The sequence below is a fragment of the Eschrichtius robustus genome, chromosome 11 (assembly GCF_028021215.1).
Source record: "Eschrichtius robustus isolate mEscRob2 chromosome 11, mEscRob2.pri, whole genome shotgun sequence".
NCBI lineage: Eukaryota > Metazoa > Chordata > Mammalia > Artiodactyla > Eschrichtiidae > Eschrichtius > Eschrichtius robustus.
The window spans coordinates 9,449,380-9,471,274 of NC_090834.1; the positions used below are offsets into that span (position 1 = coordinate 9,449,380).

Genomic DNA, 21,895 nt, shown 5'->3' on the forward strand with positions numbered 1-21,895 from the left:
CTCATTCTCTGCCTGTATTTACATTGGTTGTGTTAAAGGTGAAAGAATGACCTTTAATTCTAATTTAGTACCTTGCCACAAACTTTTCTTGTAATGTGATTTGATGTAATATAAACTTAAAGGGAGTGTTTCTGGTTCTTGCATCACCTAAATAAGAGTTCTTAACATTTTCCAGGAAATAAAATAGTTTTAATGAATCTCTAAGCTCCTCATCAAGGCTAAGCCCAAGAATGTCTATCTTGTGAGACACATTTCAAGTTTGCCCTAAGGAATTTTTAGTCCCCTTGTAATTTCTAAGTGTCTGATGATAATAATTGGGACTCATTTTTGTAATGATTAGGTTTTCAACTATCCTACGTGTAAAAACCATATGAGGGATTTCCCACATGTTTTTCTTGCGTCTCTGCTCTTTTTCTTTTTATTCTTTCTCATTGAGTTCACCTGATTCCATGGCTTTAACCTCTGTGGAAATGGTCCCCAAATCTTTTTCTCAGATTCTGGTCTTCCTCTTGAGCATTATTTAGCCTTATTTAGGTTGTATACTTCTACTTGCTTGTCCAGATGGCAACTCAAGATCACCATGTTCAAAACTGAATGCATATTGTTTATGAATATTTCCATTCTTTCTGAATTCTCTCTGTTTGTAGTTAACACCATAATTTAACCAAGCACCTAGGCTAATATCTTTGGGATTTTTTTGGTCTACTTCTATCCCCTTTGTGAGAAGTTCTGATGGCTCTTTCCTTTCAGTGTCTCTTGCATGTGTTTGTTTCTTTGAATTGCTCACAGTAGCACTGTTAATTCAGGGCATTTTTATCATTCATCGACTATTGTAATTGCCACTTGCGAGTCACCTTGCTTCCAGTCTCTCTTATGCCAGTCCATTCTGCCAGCCATTGCCATATTACTCTTTCTAAGCTTGCACTTAGATTATTTCAATCCTGTGTCAAAAGAGAAGTAAAAATCTCGAATGGTTCCTAATGGCCTCTCATAGTGAGCTGACCTTGATTTTGGCATTTGAAAACTTCCTGTATTGACCCAAATCTGCCTTTTGATCTGAGTCTATGCAGTCAGGGAGAGACATTGAGACCTTTTTGAGAGTCTGTGGAAGTCCTCTTTGTGACATTCAGGGGGGATGGAAATTATATTCTTTTCTCTGAGCTTAGCAACTTTGATCTGAGTCTATGTTGAATTCAGCAGGGAGAGGCATTAGGACCTTTCTGAGAGCTTGTGGAAGTCTGACGGTCTGGGAGGATGGAAGTTACTTTATTTCTCTGAGCTCAGTTAATCCAGCAGGATTGAGGCCCCCATGTAAAAGGGTGAGTGTTGAATTTTATCTGTCATGTTATTCTTCCAAACCTCATCTCAGAAAGCCAAGGACTCCCTGAAATGACACACCTTCTCTCTGCTGAGACAATCATTGATCATTAGGTGGGCCTGGTAAGCTATCAAAGCAGAAGTGGAGCAGAGATGCTGTAGTCATGTGTGGTCACAGGGTTACTGAATCTTATCCCTGTAGAACTTGCTCGTTAGTGTTTTTGATATATATTATCTTTAAAAATTCCCTCAGCCTTTACACAAAGGAGAAAACAAAGGCACACAGAGGGTTGGCTTGGGTTCATTCTCCTATTCTGGGTCTCAACCTCATTATAGTGGGATTGGATGGAGAGAGCTGGGTACTCATTTTAATGTTACCCTTTGTCCTCTTCCCACAGATATGTCCTAGGGAAGAATGGCCCCAGGGAACGACTCTTCAGTGACTGAGTTTATCCTGCTGGGTTTAACACAATAGCCAGAACTCCAGCTGCCTCTCTTTCTCATTTTCTTAGGAATATATCTGGTCACCATGGTGGGGAACATTGGCTTGATTATTCTGATTGGTCTGAACCCTCACCTGCACACTCCCATGTACTACTTTCTCTTCAACTTTTTCTTCATTGATCTCTGCTACTCCTCTGTCATTACCCCTAAAATCCTGATGAGTTTTGTAAACCAAAACGTCATCTCTTAAGCAGAGTGCATGGTTCAGCTCTGTTTCTTCTCCTTCTTTGTTATTGAAGAGTGCTGTATTTTGACGTCAATGGCCTATGATCGATATGTGGCCTTCTGTAAGCCCCTGCTTTACAGGGTCTCCATGTCCCATCAGGTCTGCCTCACGCAGATGGTGGGTGCATACGCGATGGGGCTTGTGGGTACCATGGCCCACACTGGGTGCATGCTGAGACTCTCCTTCTGTGATGGCCACATCACCGATCATTACATGTGTGACATTCCTCTTCTCCTCCAGCTCTCCTGCACAAGCACCTCCATCAATGAGCTGATGGTTTTCATTGTGGTGGGCGTCAGTGTCATAGGGCCCAGTCTCCATTTCTTATACCTTGATCTGTACTACAGAGGGCAGGTCCAAAGCCTTCAGTACCTGCAGCTCTCACATAATTCTGGTTTCTCTTTTCTTTGGATCATCAGCATTCATGTATCTGAAGCCTTTTCCTGCTGGGTCTCTGAATCGAGATAAAGTATCCACAGTTTTTTACACCATTGTGGGGCCAATGATGAATCTTTTCATTTACAGTTTGAGGAACAAAGATGTCCAAGTTGCACTGAGTAAGACTTTGAGTAAAAGGGTGTTCTCCTGAATGAAATCTGTGTTAGTTATTGATGCCAAATCCTCATAAGGGCAAACATATAATGCTATGGAGATAATAGTAAGAAATCAAAAAAGAAATGTAAATGATTTAAATGTGTAAATTAACTTAGTAATATAAATCACTTCTCAAGAAAATGTAAGGAAGAGGAGGATCAGCCGTTCACTCTCACCTTCTGATATTCCAGTTATGCATATTTTTTCACTTTTGAAGTTGTTTCAGAGTTTTTGAATGTTCTATTTTTCACTCTTTTTCTCTTTGGATTTGATTTTGGAAAGTCTCAGTTGACTGATCTTCAAGCCACTGGTTCTTTTTCTAAACTGTGTTGGGTTTTGATGAGCACATAGAAGGAATGCTTCATTTATGTTACTGTGCCTTTTATTTCTAGCACTTTCTTTTGATAGTTTTTGTTAGAGTTTCCATCTCTCTGTTTACCCATCGATTCTTACACGTTGTCTATTTTTCCCTTAGAGTCCTTAACATATTCATTATAGTCATTTTAATTTCCTGTTCAATAACTTCCACATCTCACTCTTATCTGAGTCTGGTTCTGTGGCTTGCATTATCTCTTTAGACTGTTTCTTTGTCTTGTAGTATTTTGTTGAAAGAGAATGTGCTGTCTCAGGTACTAACAACTTAGTTAATGGCTATTAGGGTGAGAATTTTTGGTATCCTGGCTAGGATTTTGGCTATGTTTAATTCTGTAGTGTCTATGGTTGCCAGAGTTATTTGTATGGAAATATGTTAATATAAATGTTTCAGACCTTACATGAAATTTCTAAAACTCTTATATGCTCTGGTATAATGTTATAAGTCATAATTCTAGTTATTACTTTAAAATGTATATCTCAGAAATAACTAAATTTCCTTGTCAATTGCATTATTATGAACTTTCATCAAATCTTTAACCGTGGTCATTTTTAAGTCTTTTGTCATTTACAGACAGTTCTGGGTGTACTCTGATGTTTTCGCAAAAATGTTCCTATAAAAGGGTTTCATCTTCAAGGAATTCATGGAAAAGACTCTGACAAGTACAGGTTTCTGGTAACTGACTATACTGCTGAACTGAATGAATAAGCATTTTCAGAACTCTAATGGAAAACTGATGAATTCATAAAAGTGCTAACAAAAGATCAAGATGAAAAAAAATTACATGGGACTGAGTAAACTGATGAGGATGATTATAATTTTTGTGACTTTCTGTTTGAATAAAAAAAAAAAATCCCACAAGGACTCAGAGGCAAAAAATATACAAATCAATTTTCACAGGAAAGGAGCTGTTACAGTGGAGGATTACTGGACTGAATGTCAATATTATGACATAGTATGAGTGTGTTTCGTGTTTGGTAATTGCAATCATTGTTGCTTTTGTTGTGGTCATCCATTTACAATGCTTGGTGTCAGTTTATTTCTTGTAAAAATAAAATACAGTGTGTGTGAAAAAAATTATTTTTATCAAAATATATGTACTGTACAAGTTTACATGTCATAGTAAGTATACAGCTTGATATATATTCACTAACAACAGCTAATTTAATCAGCACCCAAATTAATTTATTTCACTTTCATGCCATCCTACAAAACCTGGGAAAGCACATCCAACTTCCTTTATTCATTCTATATTCAGCTAGGATGGAATAGAGGAGGAGAATGTGTGGAAACAATGCAGTATATGGTTAAGTATAAAGTTTAGGCCACCAAGGCTCTCCTCCGTACCTGTTATCAATTACTGACTTCATGGAATCTTGTAGTAAAGTACCGGAAAATCTGAGAGACTCTTAGCAACTCCCTTCTAGGAAGAAGAATATGGTTATGGTCTCTGCCCTGTGGGAGTTTTCTCTTTCTTGAAGGTCATCACAGGGGAACTGAGATACCTAGTAGAGTGATGGAAACATGAGTAGGAACTAAAAAGTGACTGGTCAGATGAATAGGATGGAGAGATGGGGATACAACCCCACCACCAAAGCCCATCAACAAGTAGGCTTGTTCCTCAGCTACCCCATCCCTCTGTCTTCTAGTAAAGATAAAGCCGTTGTTTGTTCCGTGCAGCTCATGCAACAAAAGACAGTGATTTAAATGTTGAGGGGTGTGTGTTGAAGTACTTACAGACCCTATGAAGCAAAGGAAGACATGATTTCTGCCAGTCTGAGTCTCTTTCTTGTAAAGCTCTATAAAAGAGAGTCTGTAAGGACAGAGCTGGGTTCCCTATTAATGTAGTTTTCTTCTATTCTCACAGATTTCCGAAGTTGAGAATGCTGGCTAGAAATGACTCCTTAGTGACTGAATTTATTCTTCTGGATTAACAGACCATCCAGAGCTCCAGCAGTCCCTCTTTTACCTGTTTCTAATGATCTACATTGTCACCATGGTGGGCAACCTGGGCTCGATCATTCTTATTGGTCTAAATTCTCACCCCCACACCCCCGTGTACTATTTAGTCTTCATCCTAACCTTCATTGATCTCTGTTGCTCCTCTGTTTTCACCCCCCAGATGCTGATGAACTTTGTATTCAGGAAGAATATCATCTTCTATGTTGGGTGCATGACTCAGCTGTTTTTCTTTCTCTTTTTTGTCATCTCTGAGTGCTATATGTTGACCTCAATGGCCTGTGATCGCTATGTGGCCATCTGTACTCCATTGCTGTATAAGGTCACCATGTTCCATAAGGTCTGTTTGGTGCTATCTTTGGCTGCATATGTGGTGGGGTTTACTGGAGCCTCTGCCCACACAGGGTGCATGCTTAGACTAACCTTCTGCAATGTTAATATAATCAACCATTACTTGTGTGACATCCTCCCACTCCTCCAACTCTCTTGTACCAGCACTTATGTCAGTGAGGTGGTAGTTCTCATTGTTGTGGGTATTAATATCACAGTACCCAGTTTCACCATCCTAGTTTCTTACATCTTCATCCTTACTAGCATTCTTCATATCAAATCTGCTCAGGGAAGATCGAAAGCCTTCAGCACCTGTAGCTCCCACATCATTGCTCTTTCTCTTTTTTTTGGTTCAGCAGCATTCATATACCTTAAATATTCTTCTCCTGGATCTATGGACCTGAAAAAAATTTCTTCTGTTTTCTATACTAATGTGGTGCCCATGGTCAATCCTTTGATTTACACTTTGAGAAACAAGGATATCAAAGTTACACTGAGGAAATCCCTGTTTAAAAATCCAGAGGAGAACCATGTTCTAATTTGAATCAGCAATATTGTAAAGAAATTCAACTTTTTATTAATTTTTACTGGTGTCTTTCAAGAAGAGTGTATTTATCACCATGTTGCTTCTACAGATTTTTTTATATGTGGTATAGACTTATCACTTCCCTCATTGCTGATCTTGTCTCATATTTGGCCTCTGTATCTCCTGCACCTCATATCAGTTTACTAAATAACTAACAACATGTTTATAAAAGGAATAAATATGCTGACCTTTTTAAAAATAATTTTTTCATACTTCCATCTTCTGAGTTATTCCTAATCTGGACAAATATGGTGAATCATAAATCACAGAAAGTTAAAATTATATCTTACTCATCTAAACACAGAAGTGCCAAATACTGTAGAAATATTCTCATTCTTGTCGATACTCTTGCTGGTATAGGGAACAGGATTCAATAAAATGTCTTAATACAAACTAGTATATAGCTTGAAGTATCATCAGATTCTCTGATCTTTTCCTTTTGTTCTATATTTCTTATCAACTTTCTTTTTATATTTTGCCCTTTCTTATTCCCTTTGAGAATGGCAAAATCTATACCATGTACCACCTGTTTTTGAGAGCCTCTATCAGCCCAGTTCATTTAATATTGAAGAGAATACATGTAGCTCCACCTTTTATTGCCAAAGATGGTGTTAACAAAGTACCATTAAAGGAATAATACATATGTAACTTAGGATCCTAGCAAGGGGGCTGACTGGTTTATTATAAAACTTGCATTCGTTATTATCTACAATGACATCAAATATTTTAAAGAAGAGCACATAGCTCTTACTGCATAGTTTGTTATTTATCACTTTAAAGGAAAATACTGCACATTAAGTTAGGAGAAATATGTTAGACGTTGTTTTACTTATCTAATGGGATTTATCATGAAAAAAGGTGTATATTAATGATAATAAACTATATTTTTTTCAACATTTTTTGTGCTTATTTAAACCTGTATCTCTGTCCATTCAGGCTGCTATAACAAAATACCACAGACTCAATGACTTATAAACAACAGAAATTTATTTCTCACAGTTCTGGAGGTTGGAAGTCCAAGACCAGGGTACCAGCATAAACGGGTGAGGGCACTTTTCTGGGTCGCTGCCTTCTTATTATATGCTCACAAGGTGGAAGGGGCTAGTGATTTCTGTGAGATGTCTTTTATAAGGTACTAATCCCAATTATGAGGATTCCATCTTCATGACTTAAGTACCTCCTAAGGCCCCATCTCCCAATATCATCACCTTTGGGGGGTTTAGTATTTCAACACTTGACCATAACACCTTGTCTCTCCAATAAGATAATAAACAGATATAAAGTAGATGCTGTTTTCTCTAATTTCCCTATTTCTCCAGTGCTTTTCTGTTTGTATATTTAGAATGTCAGATGTATTTGGAGGGCAAGAAGTAAGAATAGTGGTTACCTCTGGGGAGGGGGTGGGTATTGACTGAGAAGGGGAACAAGGGAACCTTTCTAGGAAATGTGTATCTTGAACTATATTTTACATGGGCATATATATAGGTAAAATTCATTGAGCCATACACTTAAGATTTATGTTTCCTTTTTAACAAAGTATAGTTGATTTATACTATCATATTAGTTTCATTTGTACAACACAGTGATTCAATATTTTTATAGATTATACTCCATTTAAAGTTATTACAAAATAATGGCTATATTTCACTGCACTGTACAATATATCCTTGCTGATTATTTATTTTATACATAGTAGTTTTTAAGTCTTAGTCCCATACACGTAATCTGCCCCTCCCTCCTTCCCTCTCCACTTTGGTAACTACTAGTTTGTTTTCTATATCTGTGAGCATGTTTCTGTTTTGCATATACATTCATTTGTATTATTTTTTTAGATTCCATATATAAGTAATACAGTATTTGTTTTCCTCTATCTGACTTATTTCACTAGGTCCATTCATGTTGCTGCAAATGGCAGAATTTCAATATTTTTATGGCTGAGTAATATTCCATCTTTATCTATCTATCTATCTATCATATCTTTATCCATTCGTCTGTCAATGGGCCTTTGGGTTGCTTCCATATCTTGGCAATTGTAAATAGTGCTGCTACAAACATTGGGGCATATGTATCTTTTTAAATTAGTGTTTTTGTTTTTTTCCCAGATATACCTGCAACAGTGGAAATGCTGGATCATATGGTAGATCTATTTTTTAGTCTTTTTGAGGAACCTCCATACTGTTTTCCATGGTGGCTGCACCAATTTACACTCCCACAAACAGTGTACAAGTGTTCTCTTTTCTCCACATCTTCTCCAACATTTGTTATTTGTAGAGTTTTGATAATAGCCACTCTGACAGCTGTGAGGCGCTATCTTGTTGTTTTGATTTGCACTTCCCTGACAGTTAGCGATGTTGAGCATCTTTTCATGTGTCTGTTGGCCATCTATATGGCTCCTTTTGAAAAATGTCTATTCAGGTCTTCTATCCATTTTTAACTTGTGTTGTTTGTGTTTTTTTGATATTGAGTTGTATGATCTGTTTACATATGTTGGATATTAACCCATTATCAGTCATATTATTTATAAATATTTTCTCTCATTCAGTATGTTGTCTTTTCATTTTGTTGATGGTTTCCTTTGCTATGCAAAAGCTTTTAAGTTTAATTAGGTCCTGTTTGTTTCTGTTTGCTTTTATTTCATTTACCATAGGTGACAGATGTAAAAAAATATTCCTACAATTTATGTCAAAGAGTGTGCTGCTTATGTTTTCTTCTAGGAGTTTTATGGTTTCATGTCTTACATTTAGGTCTTTAATCCATTTTCAGTTTACTTTTGTATATGGTCAGGAAATGTTATCATCCCATTGTTTTACAAGTAGCTGTCCAGTTTTCCCAGCATCACTTGTTGAAAAGAATGTCGTTTCTTCACTGTATATTCTTCACTTCTTTGTTGTAGATTAATTGACAATAAATGTGTGGGGTTTTTTTCTGGGATCTCTATTCTGTTTCATTGATCTGAGTGTCTGGTTTTGTACAGGCGCCACTCTGTTTTGATTACTGTAGCTTTGTAGTATAGTCTGAAGACTGGTAGGGTAATACATCCAGCTTTGTTCTTTTTTTCTCAAGATTGCTTTGGCAGTTTGGGGTCTTTTTTGGTTCTATGTCAATTTTAGGATTAATTGTTCTAGCTCTGTGAAAAATATCATGGGTATTTTGTTAGGGATTGCATTAAATCTTTAGATTGCTTTGGGTGGTATGGCCATTTTAACAACATTAATTTTTTGAACCCAAGAGCACGGGATATCATTTCATTTCTTTGTATCATATTCAGTTTCCTTTATCAGTGTTTTATATTTTCCAGATTATAGGTCTTTCACCTCTTTGGTTTAGTTTATTCCTATGTATTTTATTCTTTTTGAAACTATTTTAAATGGGATTTATTTTTTACTTTCTTTTTCTGATACTTCATTATTTGTGTATGGAAACTCAACAGATTTCTGTATGTTTATCTTGTATCCCACAACATTGCTGAATTCATTTATTCTAATAGCTTTGGGGTGGAAACTTTAGCGTTTTCTATATAAAGTATCATGTCATCTGCAAATAGTGGCAATTTTACTTCTTCCCTTCGAATTAGGATACCTCTTATTTCCTTTTCTTGTGTGATTGCTGTGGCTAGGACTTCCAATTCTGTGTTAAATAGAAGTTGCAAGACTGGCATCCTTGTATGGTTCTCAGCTTTTCACCATTGAGTATGATGTTAGATGTGGATTCGTCATAAATGGCCTTTATTATGTTGAGATATGTTCCCTCAATACCCACTTTGCTAAGTGTTTTTTATCATGACTGGATGTTGAATTTTGTCAAATGTTTTTTCTGTCTATTGAGATGATTGTGATTTTTATTCTTCCTTTTCTTAATGTGGTTTATCACATTGATTGATTTGTGAATGCTGAACCATCCTTGTGACTGTAGAATAAATCCAACTTGATCATGGTGTATGATCCTTTTTATATATTGTTGGATTTGGTTTGCTAATACTTTGTTGAGGATTTTTGCGTCTATATGTGTCAGAGATATTGGCCTCTACCTTCCCTTTTTTGTAGGGTCTTTGCCTGATTTTGGTATCAGGGTAATGGTGGCCCTGTAGAATGAGTTTGGGAATGTGCTGTCCTCTTCATTTTTTGGAACAGTTTGAGAAGGATAGGTATTATTTCTTCTTCATATTTTTGGTAGAATTCCCCTGTAAAGCTGTTCAGTCATGGGCTTTTTTTTTTTTTTTTTTTTTCCCTGGGAGACGTTTAATTGCAAATTCAATTTCACTACTAGTGATTGGTCAGTTCAAATTGCCTGTTTCTTCTTGATTCTGTCTTGGAAGGTCGTATGTCTCTAGAAATTTGTCCATTACTTTTAGGTTGTCCAATTTGTTGGCATATAACTGTTTGTAACATTCTCTTATGATTTTTTTGTATCTCTGTGGTATCAGTTGTTCTTTCTTTTCTTATTTTGTTTATTTGGGTTTTCTATATTTTCTTCCTGGTGAGCTTGGCTAGTGGTTTATCTTTTTTTTTAATCTTTTCAAAAACTAGCTCTTTGTTTCCTTGATCTTTTGTGTTATTTTTTCTATCTCTATTTATTTCCTCTCTGAACTTTATTATTTCCTTCCTTCTCCTGGACTTTGGGCTTTCTTACTTCTTCTTATTCTAATTCTTTTACGTGGTAGATTAGGTTGTTTACTTGAGATTTTTCTTCTTTCTTGAGGAAGGCTTGTATCACTATAAACTTCCCTCTTAGAACTGCTTTTGCTGCATCCCATAGATTTTGGATTGTGTTGTTTCCATTTTCATTTGATTCAAAGTATTTTCTGATTTACTCTTTGATTTCTTCATTGACCAATTGCTTTTTTAGTAGCATGTTGTTTAGTCTCCACGTGTTTGTGTTTTTCCCATTTTTCTTTCTGTAATTGATTTTTAGTTTTATACCATGTGGTTGGAAAAATGCTTGATATAAGTTCTGTCCTCTAAAATTTGTTGAGACTTGTTGTGTGACCTAGCATGTGATCTATCCTATAATACACAGAACACAACAAAGAATTATCCACTTCAAAATACCATTAGTGCTAAGTTGAGAAATCTTGCTATAATGAATATGGATTAATAGCAATGGGAACACTTCTCAGGCTTCTATTATATGTCAGGCATGTTCCTAATAAACTTTGGGTGACTTAACTAATTTAATCCACAAAACAGCCCTACGAGATAGCTCTTTTGCTAGCCTCATTTTATAGATATACATAGGGATAAGTATATAAAAATATGCAGGGATCAGAGAGGTTATATGATTGTCTACAGTCTTACAATTAAGAAGTTTAACATCCAGATTTAAACTAAGTCTGACTTGAGGGGCCTGTTCTTTTAACCATTTTGCTACAACACGTCTTTACAGAGGTGAAATCCATAAGCATGGACAGTGCTAAAGCTATGATACACTGTTTCACTAATGCAATCCCAGAGGCTCTAGGAAAGTGCTAGTAAAGGCAAGTGATCATGCCCCAGATGTTCCTTTTTTAGAACTGTGCATAGACACCAGGAGATGATGAAGAAAGTACAAAAGGGGCACCCATTTTTCTGCATTGGGGGTTAAGAATTCTCACTGTGAAATTATAAACTGAGTAGAACATTGTGTCTCCAAGGATCTATGATACAGGATGGAAACACAAACTCAGTAATTTCTACCCTCAGTAGGCTCATTTAACTTGAAAGGAAATCATGAGGGAGAGAATAACTTTCTGTGCTTCCAATTTTCCCAGAACTATAGGGCATGGAATAGAATCTCATTTGAATCAACTGATTGTTTTGGAGCTCATATAAGGTTGCTTTCCTCCTTGCAAGTGAAGAAGACCTTCTGGGTAAATTCTCAAATAGAAATTATGGCTTGTTCCCCAGCATACCTCTTTTAGCAAGTCAAAGACTGAGGACCGTGCTGGCAGATATTGCCTCCTTCATTGTCAGAAACTTCGACCCTCTCAGGACTGTAGGGCAGAAGGAGCCTTAAAGTTCAATGGCAGTGAGGCATTTAGGAAAAAGAAGGTGAGGGTTGAATCAACCCCCTCTTTTCTTTTCAGACCCCAAACTACATAAATCAATGGTTGTGGGGAACACTATCTGTTTAATTGCTCTTTTCAGCCCTGATCCTTAACGGACACAGGGGAGAACGGAGAAAATGACATGCAGAGACACTGGGAGTCTACCAGCATGCTTTCTGAACAGAGACAAACAACAGTAGTAAGGGTAGAAAGGAGAAAATGAGGAATCATCAGAAATAATCATAAGTCTTGCTTTTTGGATGTCTTAATCTATGTCTTTATAAAACTGAGATTATAAACCAGCAGATCCAGCTCTCCCTTGGAAAACAAACAAGAAAAGTCCATTGTTAATGTCAGTTTCTACCCCTGTTCCTGCAGATCACAATTGTGTAATGAATGGCTATGGAAAATGCCTCCCCTGTGACTGAGTTTATCCTTATGGGATTCATAGACCAACCTGAACTCCAACTGCTCTTGTTTTTCCTGTTTCTGGTGAACTACATGGTCACTGTGGTAGGCAGTTTGTGCTTGATGAATCTAATTTGTCTAAATTCACTCCTTCACACCCCCATGTATTTTTTCCTCTTTAATCTGTCCTTTATTGATCTCTGTTACTCATGTGTCTTTACCCCCAAAATGCTAATGAGATTTATTTCAGAGAAGAAGATCATCTCCTTTACAGGATGCATGTCTCAGCTATTTTTCTTCTGCTTTTTTGTCAACTCTGAGTGCTATGTGTAGACAGCCATGGCCTGTGATTGCTATGTGTCCATCTGTAAGCCATTGCTGTACACAATCACCATGTCCCCTCAGGTCTGTTCTCTGCTGATGTCTGGTTCATATGTGATGGGGTTTGCCAGTGCCATGGTCCACACAGGGTATATGATCAGGCTGATCTTTTGTGATTCCAACATCATCAACTATTATCTGTGTGACATCTTCCACCTCCTCCAGCTCTCCTGCAGCAGCACCTATGCCAATGAGCTTGTGGTTTCTGTTGTTGTGGGCACAGTTGTCATGGTATCTAGCTTCATTATCTCTGTTTCTTATACCTTGATTCTTTTCAATATCCTTCACATACCATCAGATAAAGGTTGCTCCAAAGCCTTCAGCACCGTGGCTCCCACATAACAGTTGGTCTATTCTATAGATTTGGGCTGCTCATTCATGTCAAGCCATCATTTGCTGGGTCTGTGGGTCAGGGGAAATTTTTCTCAGTGTTTTACGCCAATGTAGTACCCATGTTGAACCCTCCCATTTATAGCCTCAGGAACCAGGATGTCAAAATTGCTCTGAAGAAAACCCTGAAGAGAATTACAAACTGAGCTGAACCATTTATGCCTCCACTTTTGCGTCTTTTCCTTCTCTTCCTGCTCCACTTTATCTTCTTCCTACTATTCTTTTTTTTTTTTTTTCATTTTCTTCATTTGTCTTTCTAAATTCTTCTTGGCAGGATTTCTTCTCTAATTTCTTTTCTTTTCTTGCCGCATGATGTAACCCCATGGGCCTATTCTTGGACTAGAGGGTCATTCTCAGCCCTAAGTAACCCTATACCAGTTGGAGACAATGGGCCAATAACCTTTCCCATCTAAAGATAACACTACTTACTTCTTTTCTTGTGTCATTCCCATACAAGGTAAGCCATGGAGGGGTATGCTGTCTAACCAATTTTTTTCTTTCTTGGTTTCATTACACAGCACCCTTTCCTGTTTCAATGATTTATTACTTACAATTTCATAAAACAGAGAAGGAAAGACAAAAATTGTGGGTATGGTAAACTTGTAAATATTTCCAGAATTTTTCAGAGTTCTTTTATTAATGACTCTTATTCTAGATTTTCAGTATGCATATATATAGCAATTGAATACTTAGTTGAACTAAGGTTCTTTATTCTTGAGAATGCTTGGGAATGTATCAGCTACACTATTCTGCTCGCCTTTCACAATCCACACCAATAACAAATGCCTCTGTTTATGGTATTGGTCAACTGATATTTTGTCAGAAATGGAATTGAAATTGTTATTAACTTGTCTACATATCTGTGGATTGTGACTGTGATTAAAAATTAACCAATAGTATTTTTGTCTACAGAATAGATTGTCACATGTAATGTCAGGATTCTTTGTCTAACTGCAAAACAGGGGTTCCCCTTTGCAAAGGAAGATTTATTTCCTGCTTTCAAAACACAAACAAAAATATATGGCAAAAGCTTGTCCTACTGGGATTTACTCTTTCAACATGGTAATTTGACTCCTCCCTTTTGTCTCTCAGAAGGAAAATCTGTACTCCATAATATGTGCCACATTTTACAAATCCTGTTAAAAGATAAGTCTCCTCATCCTGTTTTGTAGACAAGGAAATAGTTATGTGACGTGATCAAGATCGCACAGCTAATGATGCAGAGCCCAGTTTTTGAATCCACTGTTCATCTCACAAAGAAATGGAATGAAAGAAAGAATTGTGAAGGGACAGAGAGAGCTCCTGGAGCATTGTTTCTGAATGAGCTTGAAAGTGGGAGTTTTCCTCAGCCATGATCACTGTGGCAGAGGGATGTTCTACAAGGCTCTGGTACCTAACTAGAAAAATGTACCTGCTTTTGTGCCAATACCATACTGTCTTGATTAGTGTAGCTTTGTAGTATAGTCTGAAGTCAGGGAGCCTGATTCCTCCAGCTCCGTTTTTCTTTCTCAAGATTGCTTTGGCTATTCGGGGTCTTTTGTGTTTCCATACAAATTGTGAAATTTTTTGTTCTAGTTCTGTGAAAAATGCCAATGGTAGTTTGATAGGGATTGCATTGAATCTGTAGATTGCTTTGGGTTGTATAGTCATTCTCACAATGTTGATTCTTCAAATCCAACAACATGGTATACCTCTCCACCTATTTGTATCATCTTTGATTTCTTTCATCAGTGTCTTATAATTTTCTGCATACAGGTCTTTTGTCTCCTTAAGTAGGTTTATTCCTAGATATTTTATTCTTTTCGTTGCAGTGGTAAATGGGAGTGTTTTCTTAGTTTCACTTTCAGATTTTTCATCATTACTGTATAGGAATGCAAGAGATTTCTGTGCATTAATTTTGTATCCTGCTACTTTACCAAATTCATTGATTAGCTCTAGAAGTTTTCTGGTAGCATCTTTAGGATTCTCTATGTATAGTATCATGTCATCTGCAAACAGTGACCGCTTTACTTCTTCTTCTCCGATTCGGATTCCTTTTATTTCTTTTTCTTCTCTGATTGCTGTGGCTAAAACTTCCAAAACAATGTTGAATAATAGTGGTGAGAGTGGGCAACCTTGTCTTGTTCATGATCTTAGTGGAAATGGTTTCAGTTTTTCTCCATTGAGGATGATGTTGGCTGTGGGTGTGTCATATATGGCCTTTATTATGTTGAGGAAAGTTCCCTCTATGCCCACTTTCTGGAGGGTTTTTATCATAAATGGGTGTTGAATTTTGTCAAAAGCTTTCTCTGCATCTATGGAGATGATCATATGGTTTTTCTCCTTCAATTTATTAATATGGTGTATCACATTGATTGATTTGCATATATTGAAGAATCCTTGCATTCCTGGGATAAACCCCACTTGATCATGGTGTATGATCCTTTTAATGTGCTGTTGGATTCTGTTTGCTAGTATTTTGTTGAGGATTTTTGCATCTATGTTCATCAGTGATATGGGCCTGTAGCTTTTTCTTTGTGACATCTTTGTCTGGTTTTGGTATCAGGGTGATGGTGGCTTCATAGAATGAGTTTGGGAGTGTTCCTCATTCTGCTATATTTTGGAAGAGTTTGAGAAGGATAGATGTTAGCTCCTCTCTAAATGTTTGATAGAATTCAGCTGTGAAGCCGTCTGGTCCTGGGCTTTTGTTTGTTGGAAGATTTTTAATCACAGTTTCAATTTCATTGCTTGTGATTGGTCTGTTCATATTTTCTATTTCTTCCTGGTTCAGTCTCGGAAGGTTGTGCATTTCTAAGAACTTGTCCATTTCTTCCAGGTTGTCCATTTTATTGGCATATAGTTGCTTGTAGTAATCTCTCATGATCCTTTGTATTCCTGCAGTGTCAGTTGTTACTTCTCCTTTTTCATTTCTAATTCTATTGATTTTTCTCCCTTTTTTTTCTTGATGAGTCTGGCTAATGGTTTATCAATTTTGTTTATCTTCTCAAAGAACCAGCTTTTAGTTTTATTGATCTTTGCTATTGTTTCCTTCATTTCTTTTTCATTTATTTCTGATCTGATCTTTATGATTTCTTTCCTCCGGCTAACTTTGGGGTTTTTTTTGTTCTTCTTTCTCTAATTGCTTTAGGTGTAAGGTTAAGTGTGTATTTGAGATATTTCTTGTTTCTTAAGGTAGGACTGTATTGCTATAAAATTCCCTCTTAGAACTGCTTTTGCTGCATCCCATAGGTTTTGGGTCATTGTGTTTTCACTGTCATTTGTTTCTAGGTATTTTTTGATTTCCTCTTTGATTTCCTCAGTGATCTCTTGGTTATTAAGTCGTGTATTGTTTAGCCTCCATGTGTTTGTATTTTTTACAGATTTTTTCCTGTAATTCATATGTAGTCCATAGCGTTGTGGTCAGAAAAGATACTTGAAACGATTTCAATTTTCTTAAATTTACCAAGGCTTGATTTGTGACCCAAGATATGATCTATCGTGGAGAATGTTCCATGAGCACTTGAGAAGAATGTGTATTCTGTTGTTTTTGGATGGAATGTCCTATAAATATCAATTAAGTCCATCTTGTTTAATGTATCATTTAAAGCTTGTGTTTCCTTATTTATTTTCATTTTGGATGATCTTTCCATTGGTGAAAGTGGGGTGTTAAAGTCCCCTACTATGATTGTGTTACTGTCGATTTCCCCTTTTGTGGCTGTTAGTATTTGCCTTATGGATTGAGGTGCTCCTATGTTGGGTGCCTATATATTTACAATTGTTATATATTCTTTTTGGATTGATCCCTTGATCATTATGTAGTATCCTTCTTTGTCTCTTGTAATAGTCTTTGTTTTAAAGTCTATTTTGTCTGATATGAGTATTGCTATGTCAGCTTTCTTTTGATTTCCATTTGCATGGAATATCTTTTTCCATTCCCTCACTTTCAGTCTGTATGTATCCCTAGGTCTTAAGTGGATCTCTTGTAGACAGCATATATACGGGTCTTGTTTTTGTATCCATTCAGCCAGTCTATGTCTTTTGGTTGGAGCATTTAATCCAGTTACATTTATGGTAATTATCGATATGTATGTTCCTTTTACCATTTTCTTAATTGTTTTGGGTTTGTTATTGTAGGTCTTTTCCTTCTCTTGTGTTTCCTGCCTAGAGAAGTTCCTTTAGCATTTGTTGTAAAGCTGGTTTGGTGGTGCTGAATTCTCTTAGCTTTTGCTTGTCTGTAAAGGTGTTTTTTAAAATTTATTTTATTTATTTATTTTTATACAGCAGGTTCTTATTAGTCATCAGTTTTATACACATCAGTGTATACATGTCAATCCCAATCGCCCAATTCATCACACCACCACCCCCACCACCCCGCCGCTTTCCCCACTTGGTGTCCGTAAGTTTGTTCTCTACATCTGTGTCTCTATTTCTGCCCTGCAAACCAGTTCATCTGTACCATTTTTCTAGGTTCCACATATATGCGTTAATATACGATATTTGTTTTTCTCTTTCTGACTTACTTCACTCTGTATGACAGTCTCTAGATCCATCCACGTCTCAACAAATGACCCAATTTCATTCCTTTTTATGGCTAATATTCCATTGTATATATGTACCACATCGTCTTTATCCATTCGTCTGTCAATGGGCATTTAGGTTGCTTCCATGACCTGGCTATTGTAAATAGTGCTGCAGTGAACATTGGGGTGCATGTGTCTTTTTGAATTATGGTTTTTTTCTGGGTATATGCCCAGGAGTGGGATTGCTGGATCATATGGTAATTCTATTTTTAGTTTTTTAAGGAACCTCCATACTGTTCTCCATAGTGGCTCTATCAATTTACATTCCCACCAACAGTGCAAGAGGGTTCCCTTTTCTCCACACCCTCTCCAGCATTTGTTGTTTGTAGATTTTTCTGATGCTGCCCATTCTAACTGGTGTGAGGTGATACCTCATTGTAGTTTTGATTTGCATTTCTCTAATTAGTGATGTTGAGAAGATTTCCATGTGCTTCTTGGCCATCTGTATGTCTTCTTTAGAGAAATGTCTATTTAGGTCTTCTGCCCATTTTTAGATTGGGCTGTTTGTTTTTTTAATATTGAGCTGCATGAGCTGTTTATATATTTTGGAGATTAATCCTTTGTCTGTTGATTCATTTGCAAATATTTTCTCCCATTCTGAGGGTTGTCTTTTCGTCTTGTTTATGGTTTCCTTTGCTGTGCAAAAGCTTTTAAGTGTCCCTGACAGATGAATGGATAAAGATGTGGCACATATATAGAATGGAATATTACTCAGCCAAAAAAAGAAATGAAACTGAGTTATTTGTAGTGAGGTGGATGGACCTAGAGTCTGTCATACAGAGTGGAGTAAGTCAGAAAGAGAAAAACAAATACTGTATGCCTACACATATATATGGAATCTAAAAATAAAAAATGGTTCTGAAGAACTTAGGGGCAGGACAGTAATAAAGACGCAGATGTAGAGAATGGACTTGAGGACAAGGGGAGGGGGAAGGGTAAGCTGGGACGAAGTGAGAGAGTGGCATGGACATATATACACTACCAAATGTAAAATAGATAGCTAGTGGGAAGCAGCCGCATAGCACAGGAAGATCAGCTCGGTGCTTTGTGACCACCTAGAGGCATGGGATCAGGAGGGTGGAGGGAGACACAAGGCGGGGGGATATGGGGATATATGTATACATATAGCTGGTTCACTTTGTTATACAGCAGACAGTAACACAACATTGTAAAGCAATTATACTCCATAAAGATGTTTAAAAAAAAGTCACAAGACACGTCAAATGGAAAGGTAAAGAACATTCTGAAGACATCAAGCAAACATGAGAACCCAACTCAGATATGATAGGAATACTGGAATTATCAGAGAGGAAATTTTAAATAATTAAGAATATTTACTCAGGCACAGCGGTTTTTTTTTTCTGCTTTGTTTCTTAAAAAATCTGTTTAATAAAGGTCTGAAACAGAGTATTTATTGAGGTCTCTTTATGCTAAGGTCTCTGACTATGAACACAGAAAACTCTGATTGACTTTGAAATCCATATTATGCGTTGTGGCATTCTTCTAATTGAGTTTCACTAACAGGAGTCATAGAAACAATGATCAGTGAAGGTGAGTCAGGATAGTTCTTACAGATGTCAACTGACAGCTTGATGGTTTCCAGGCATTCTTTTTCTTGAACAGTATAAGTTGATATCTAGAGAATAATGCTGATCCATGATTTTCTGTTAACTCTTAGGTGGGCTTAAGAGTTTCACACATGAGGTATTAAAAGCTGTATTCTTCACAAATAATAGATCAACAAGAAAGGGTAGATGTTTGCAATAGGAAGTATACAGCCCACAGGAGCCTTCCAAAGCCTGGTGAACCAGCCTAGGCAGGAGCATAGCCAAGCCAACCACCCCCTTGTTCAAAACTTTGCAGAATGATCCCAAGAAGAAGGGAAAAAAATCCAGAGTCTCAGTCTGGCTCTGTCTTCTTTATTTATTATATTCTTTATTGTATATTGCTATGGACATAGAAGAATGAACTTATTACCTCCAAGGCTCTTTCTGTTTATTTCAAGCTTTAGGAAAATTGGAATCTGCAGAAGAAGGGATTATATTATACATTTAAGGACTACAACACATGGTCTAGGTGACTAACAAAGAGTATCAATGTCTTTTTTGGAAAACTTGGAAAGGTTATAGTTAATGATTTCATTTTCATTTCTGCCTAGAGACAACAGGCTGACTGATGGCTTCTTCTTGGTTTTGTGCTTCCAGGATTTTTTTTCACCTTCCATCATCCCTGCTCTGTGGTCTTTACCACAACAGTCTGAACTCTGTTATTTCCTGGGACTGAAAATGAACTCTTCCTGGAAATCCACGATTCATCTGCAAGGCCTGTGCTTCAAAGAGCTCACTGCAGGGCTTTGCCTCGGCTTCTCAGGAGACTAGGAACTGTGAGATTTATTATAAAGTTGTATAGTCTACTTGAATTCTTAGAGGATGCTAAAACAGTTAATCATTGAGGAAAATTAAATCTGGAATGTATTAGTCATAAACTCACAGGCTTTAATCCTCTCAGGGTATGAGTTCAAATCAGGAAAGGAGTATTTAAACTGAGTCTAAATTATTCTCAGTTCCTATCATTATGCAACAATGATGTCTATTTTGACTCCTTTTCTGTTCTTGAAGGATGATTTACATTCAGTTCCATTGTAGCCATCTAATTTCTACACCTAGAACAAACCTTAGACTATCCATTCATAGTGACATAGATCACTATCTATAGATCTATAGATCAATTTCTTGCTCCTGGACCCACTCACTTCCTTGTTATGGGTAGAAAGCAGACTTTTTCATTCTCTGTTATTCTGTTTTAGTTGGGTGTTTGCCCAGCTGGAGTAGCCAAGAGTTTGCATTTCATGTTAACATCAGGCCACAGGCTGACCTCTACCATCCTGTACATACTGAGTCATTATGTTCAGGAATAGGTCTGTCTGTGACAGGAAGGAATAAATTATTCCTGACTTGACATAAATACTACATACTCCCAGGCTCTGAGTTAGTTCTGCTTCTTCAAAGGCTGTATGTGGTGATGGGCTGCTCAGTCACTGTTTCCCCTCATTTGTATAGAACTTTGCCATTTATAGAAACACATTCTCATGTATTATCTAATTTTAGTGAATCCCTGTGAAGATTTGGTATGAATTGTGAGTCCGGTTTTAAACATGAAAAAGATAAAATTCAGTAAATATTAGCAATCTTTTTTCCACAGTTGGGCTTAGAGTTACCTTTTGTGAAAGGTTTTTTAAAAATTGTTATTATAATTTCTTTAATAAATATTCAGGTTGCCTTTTGCTTCATGGGTAAATTTTGGTAATTCATAAAGTTGGTCTTTTTCCATACAAGTTGTCACAAGTCTAGGCTTGCCTTCTGTGGGTTATGTTTCTAATGTCAGTTCAGTTCTGGAAGCATCTGCTGTGCTATTTGGGTCTGTTCTGCATGTGGGCCGCCTCATGAAGTCTGGAACCTGGGCAGTGTACCCCACAGTTCAGCTGCTTATGGTCAGATCCCTGCTTGTACAGCCTAGGGATGAGCCCAGAGATTTCACATACAAACTTTACTGGATTGCCTTCTTTTAGTTATCTACCCTCTTAGAAAACTACACTTTTAGGTCCACCTACTCATTTTCCAGTTAGAAAGCTGGGAATTTAGTTTTCCTACTTTGCTGTAGTTTTCAGTGATGGTGTCTGCCCTCAGGGACAAGCAGAAGAAAGATAGGATAGGGAAAAATGCAATCGAATCACTCCTACCTATTCGAAATTACAATTCCCCTTCCTCAGAGTTTTATGCACTTGCCTGTCTGCCACTGCCCTGACTGTCACTGCCACCATTGCTGCTGCCTCAACATCTCCTGAGGACAGGGGAGTAGGAGAGAATGAAAACACACACACACACACACACACACACACACCAGAAAAGTCCAGGGACTTCCCACCCTCTCTGTCCCCTGGGGCCCCCTTTCTCACTCCTCAGATCAGAAGGTGCATCTCTAAGAGCTCTTTCTGTCTGCAAATGGTGTGATTTGGGGTTTTAATCTGCCTTTGAATCCAGACTGAAGGACACTGAGAGGAAAAAAACAAAACAGGAAATTCACTGCTTTGGGTCCCAGTTTCTCTCCCCAAACTCCCTGCTACTATTTACTTTTCAGAGTCCTCAGTTACCAACTCCATGCATTCATTTTGAGAAATCAGATGGAGTGTGCTTGCCCATCTGAACCAGAATAAGAATCTTCTAACAGTGATTTTGATGAGCAGAAG

General features: G+C 37.2%; 2 protein-coding genes and 1 pseudogene across 2 annotated transcripts; all 3 read left to right on the forward strand.

The window, feature by feature from the left end:
• The first annotated feature begins 1,732 nt into the window (after positions 1 to 1,732).
• LOC137771469 (olfactory receptor 8B3-like) lies at positions 1,733 to 2,636 on the forward strand (annotated as a pseudogene).
• A 2,255-nt stretch (positions 2,637 to 4,891) lies between these two features.
• LOC137772121 (olfactory receptor 8B3-like) lies at positions 4,892 to 5,847 on the forward strand. Its single transcript, XM_068556032.1, is given in 2 exon segments — positions 4,892 to 4,937; positions 4,940 to 5,847. Coding segments are annotated over 2 exon segments (948 nt in total). The 5' UTR covers positions 4,892 to 4,897.
• A 6,457-nt stretch (positions 5,848 to 12,304) lies between these two features.
• LOC137771531 (olfactory receptor 8C8-like) lies at positions 12,305 to 13,236 on the forward strand. Its single transcript, XM_068554994.1, is given in 2 exon segments — positions 12,305 to 13,025; positions 13,028 to 13,236. Coding segments are annotated over 2 exon segments (927 nt in total). The 5' UTR covers positions 12,305 to 12,307.
• The last annotated feature ends 8,659 nt before the right edge of the window (positions 13,237 to 21,895 follow it).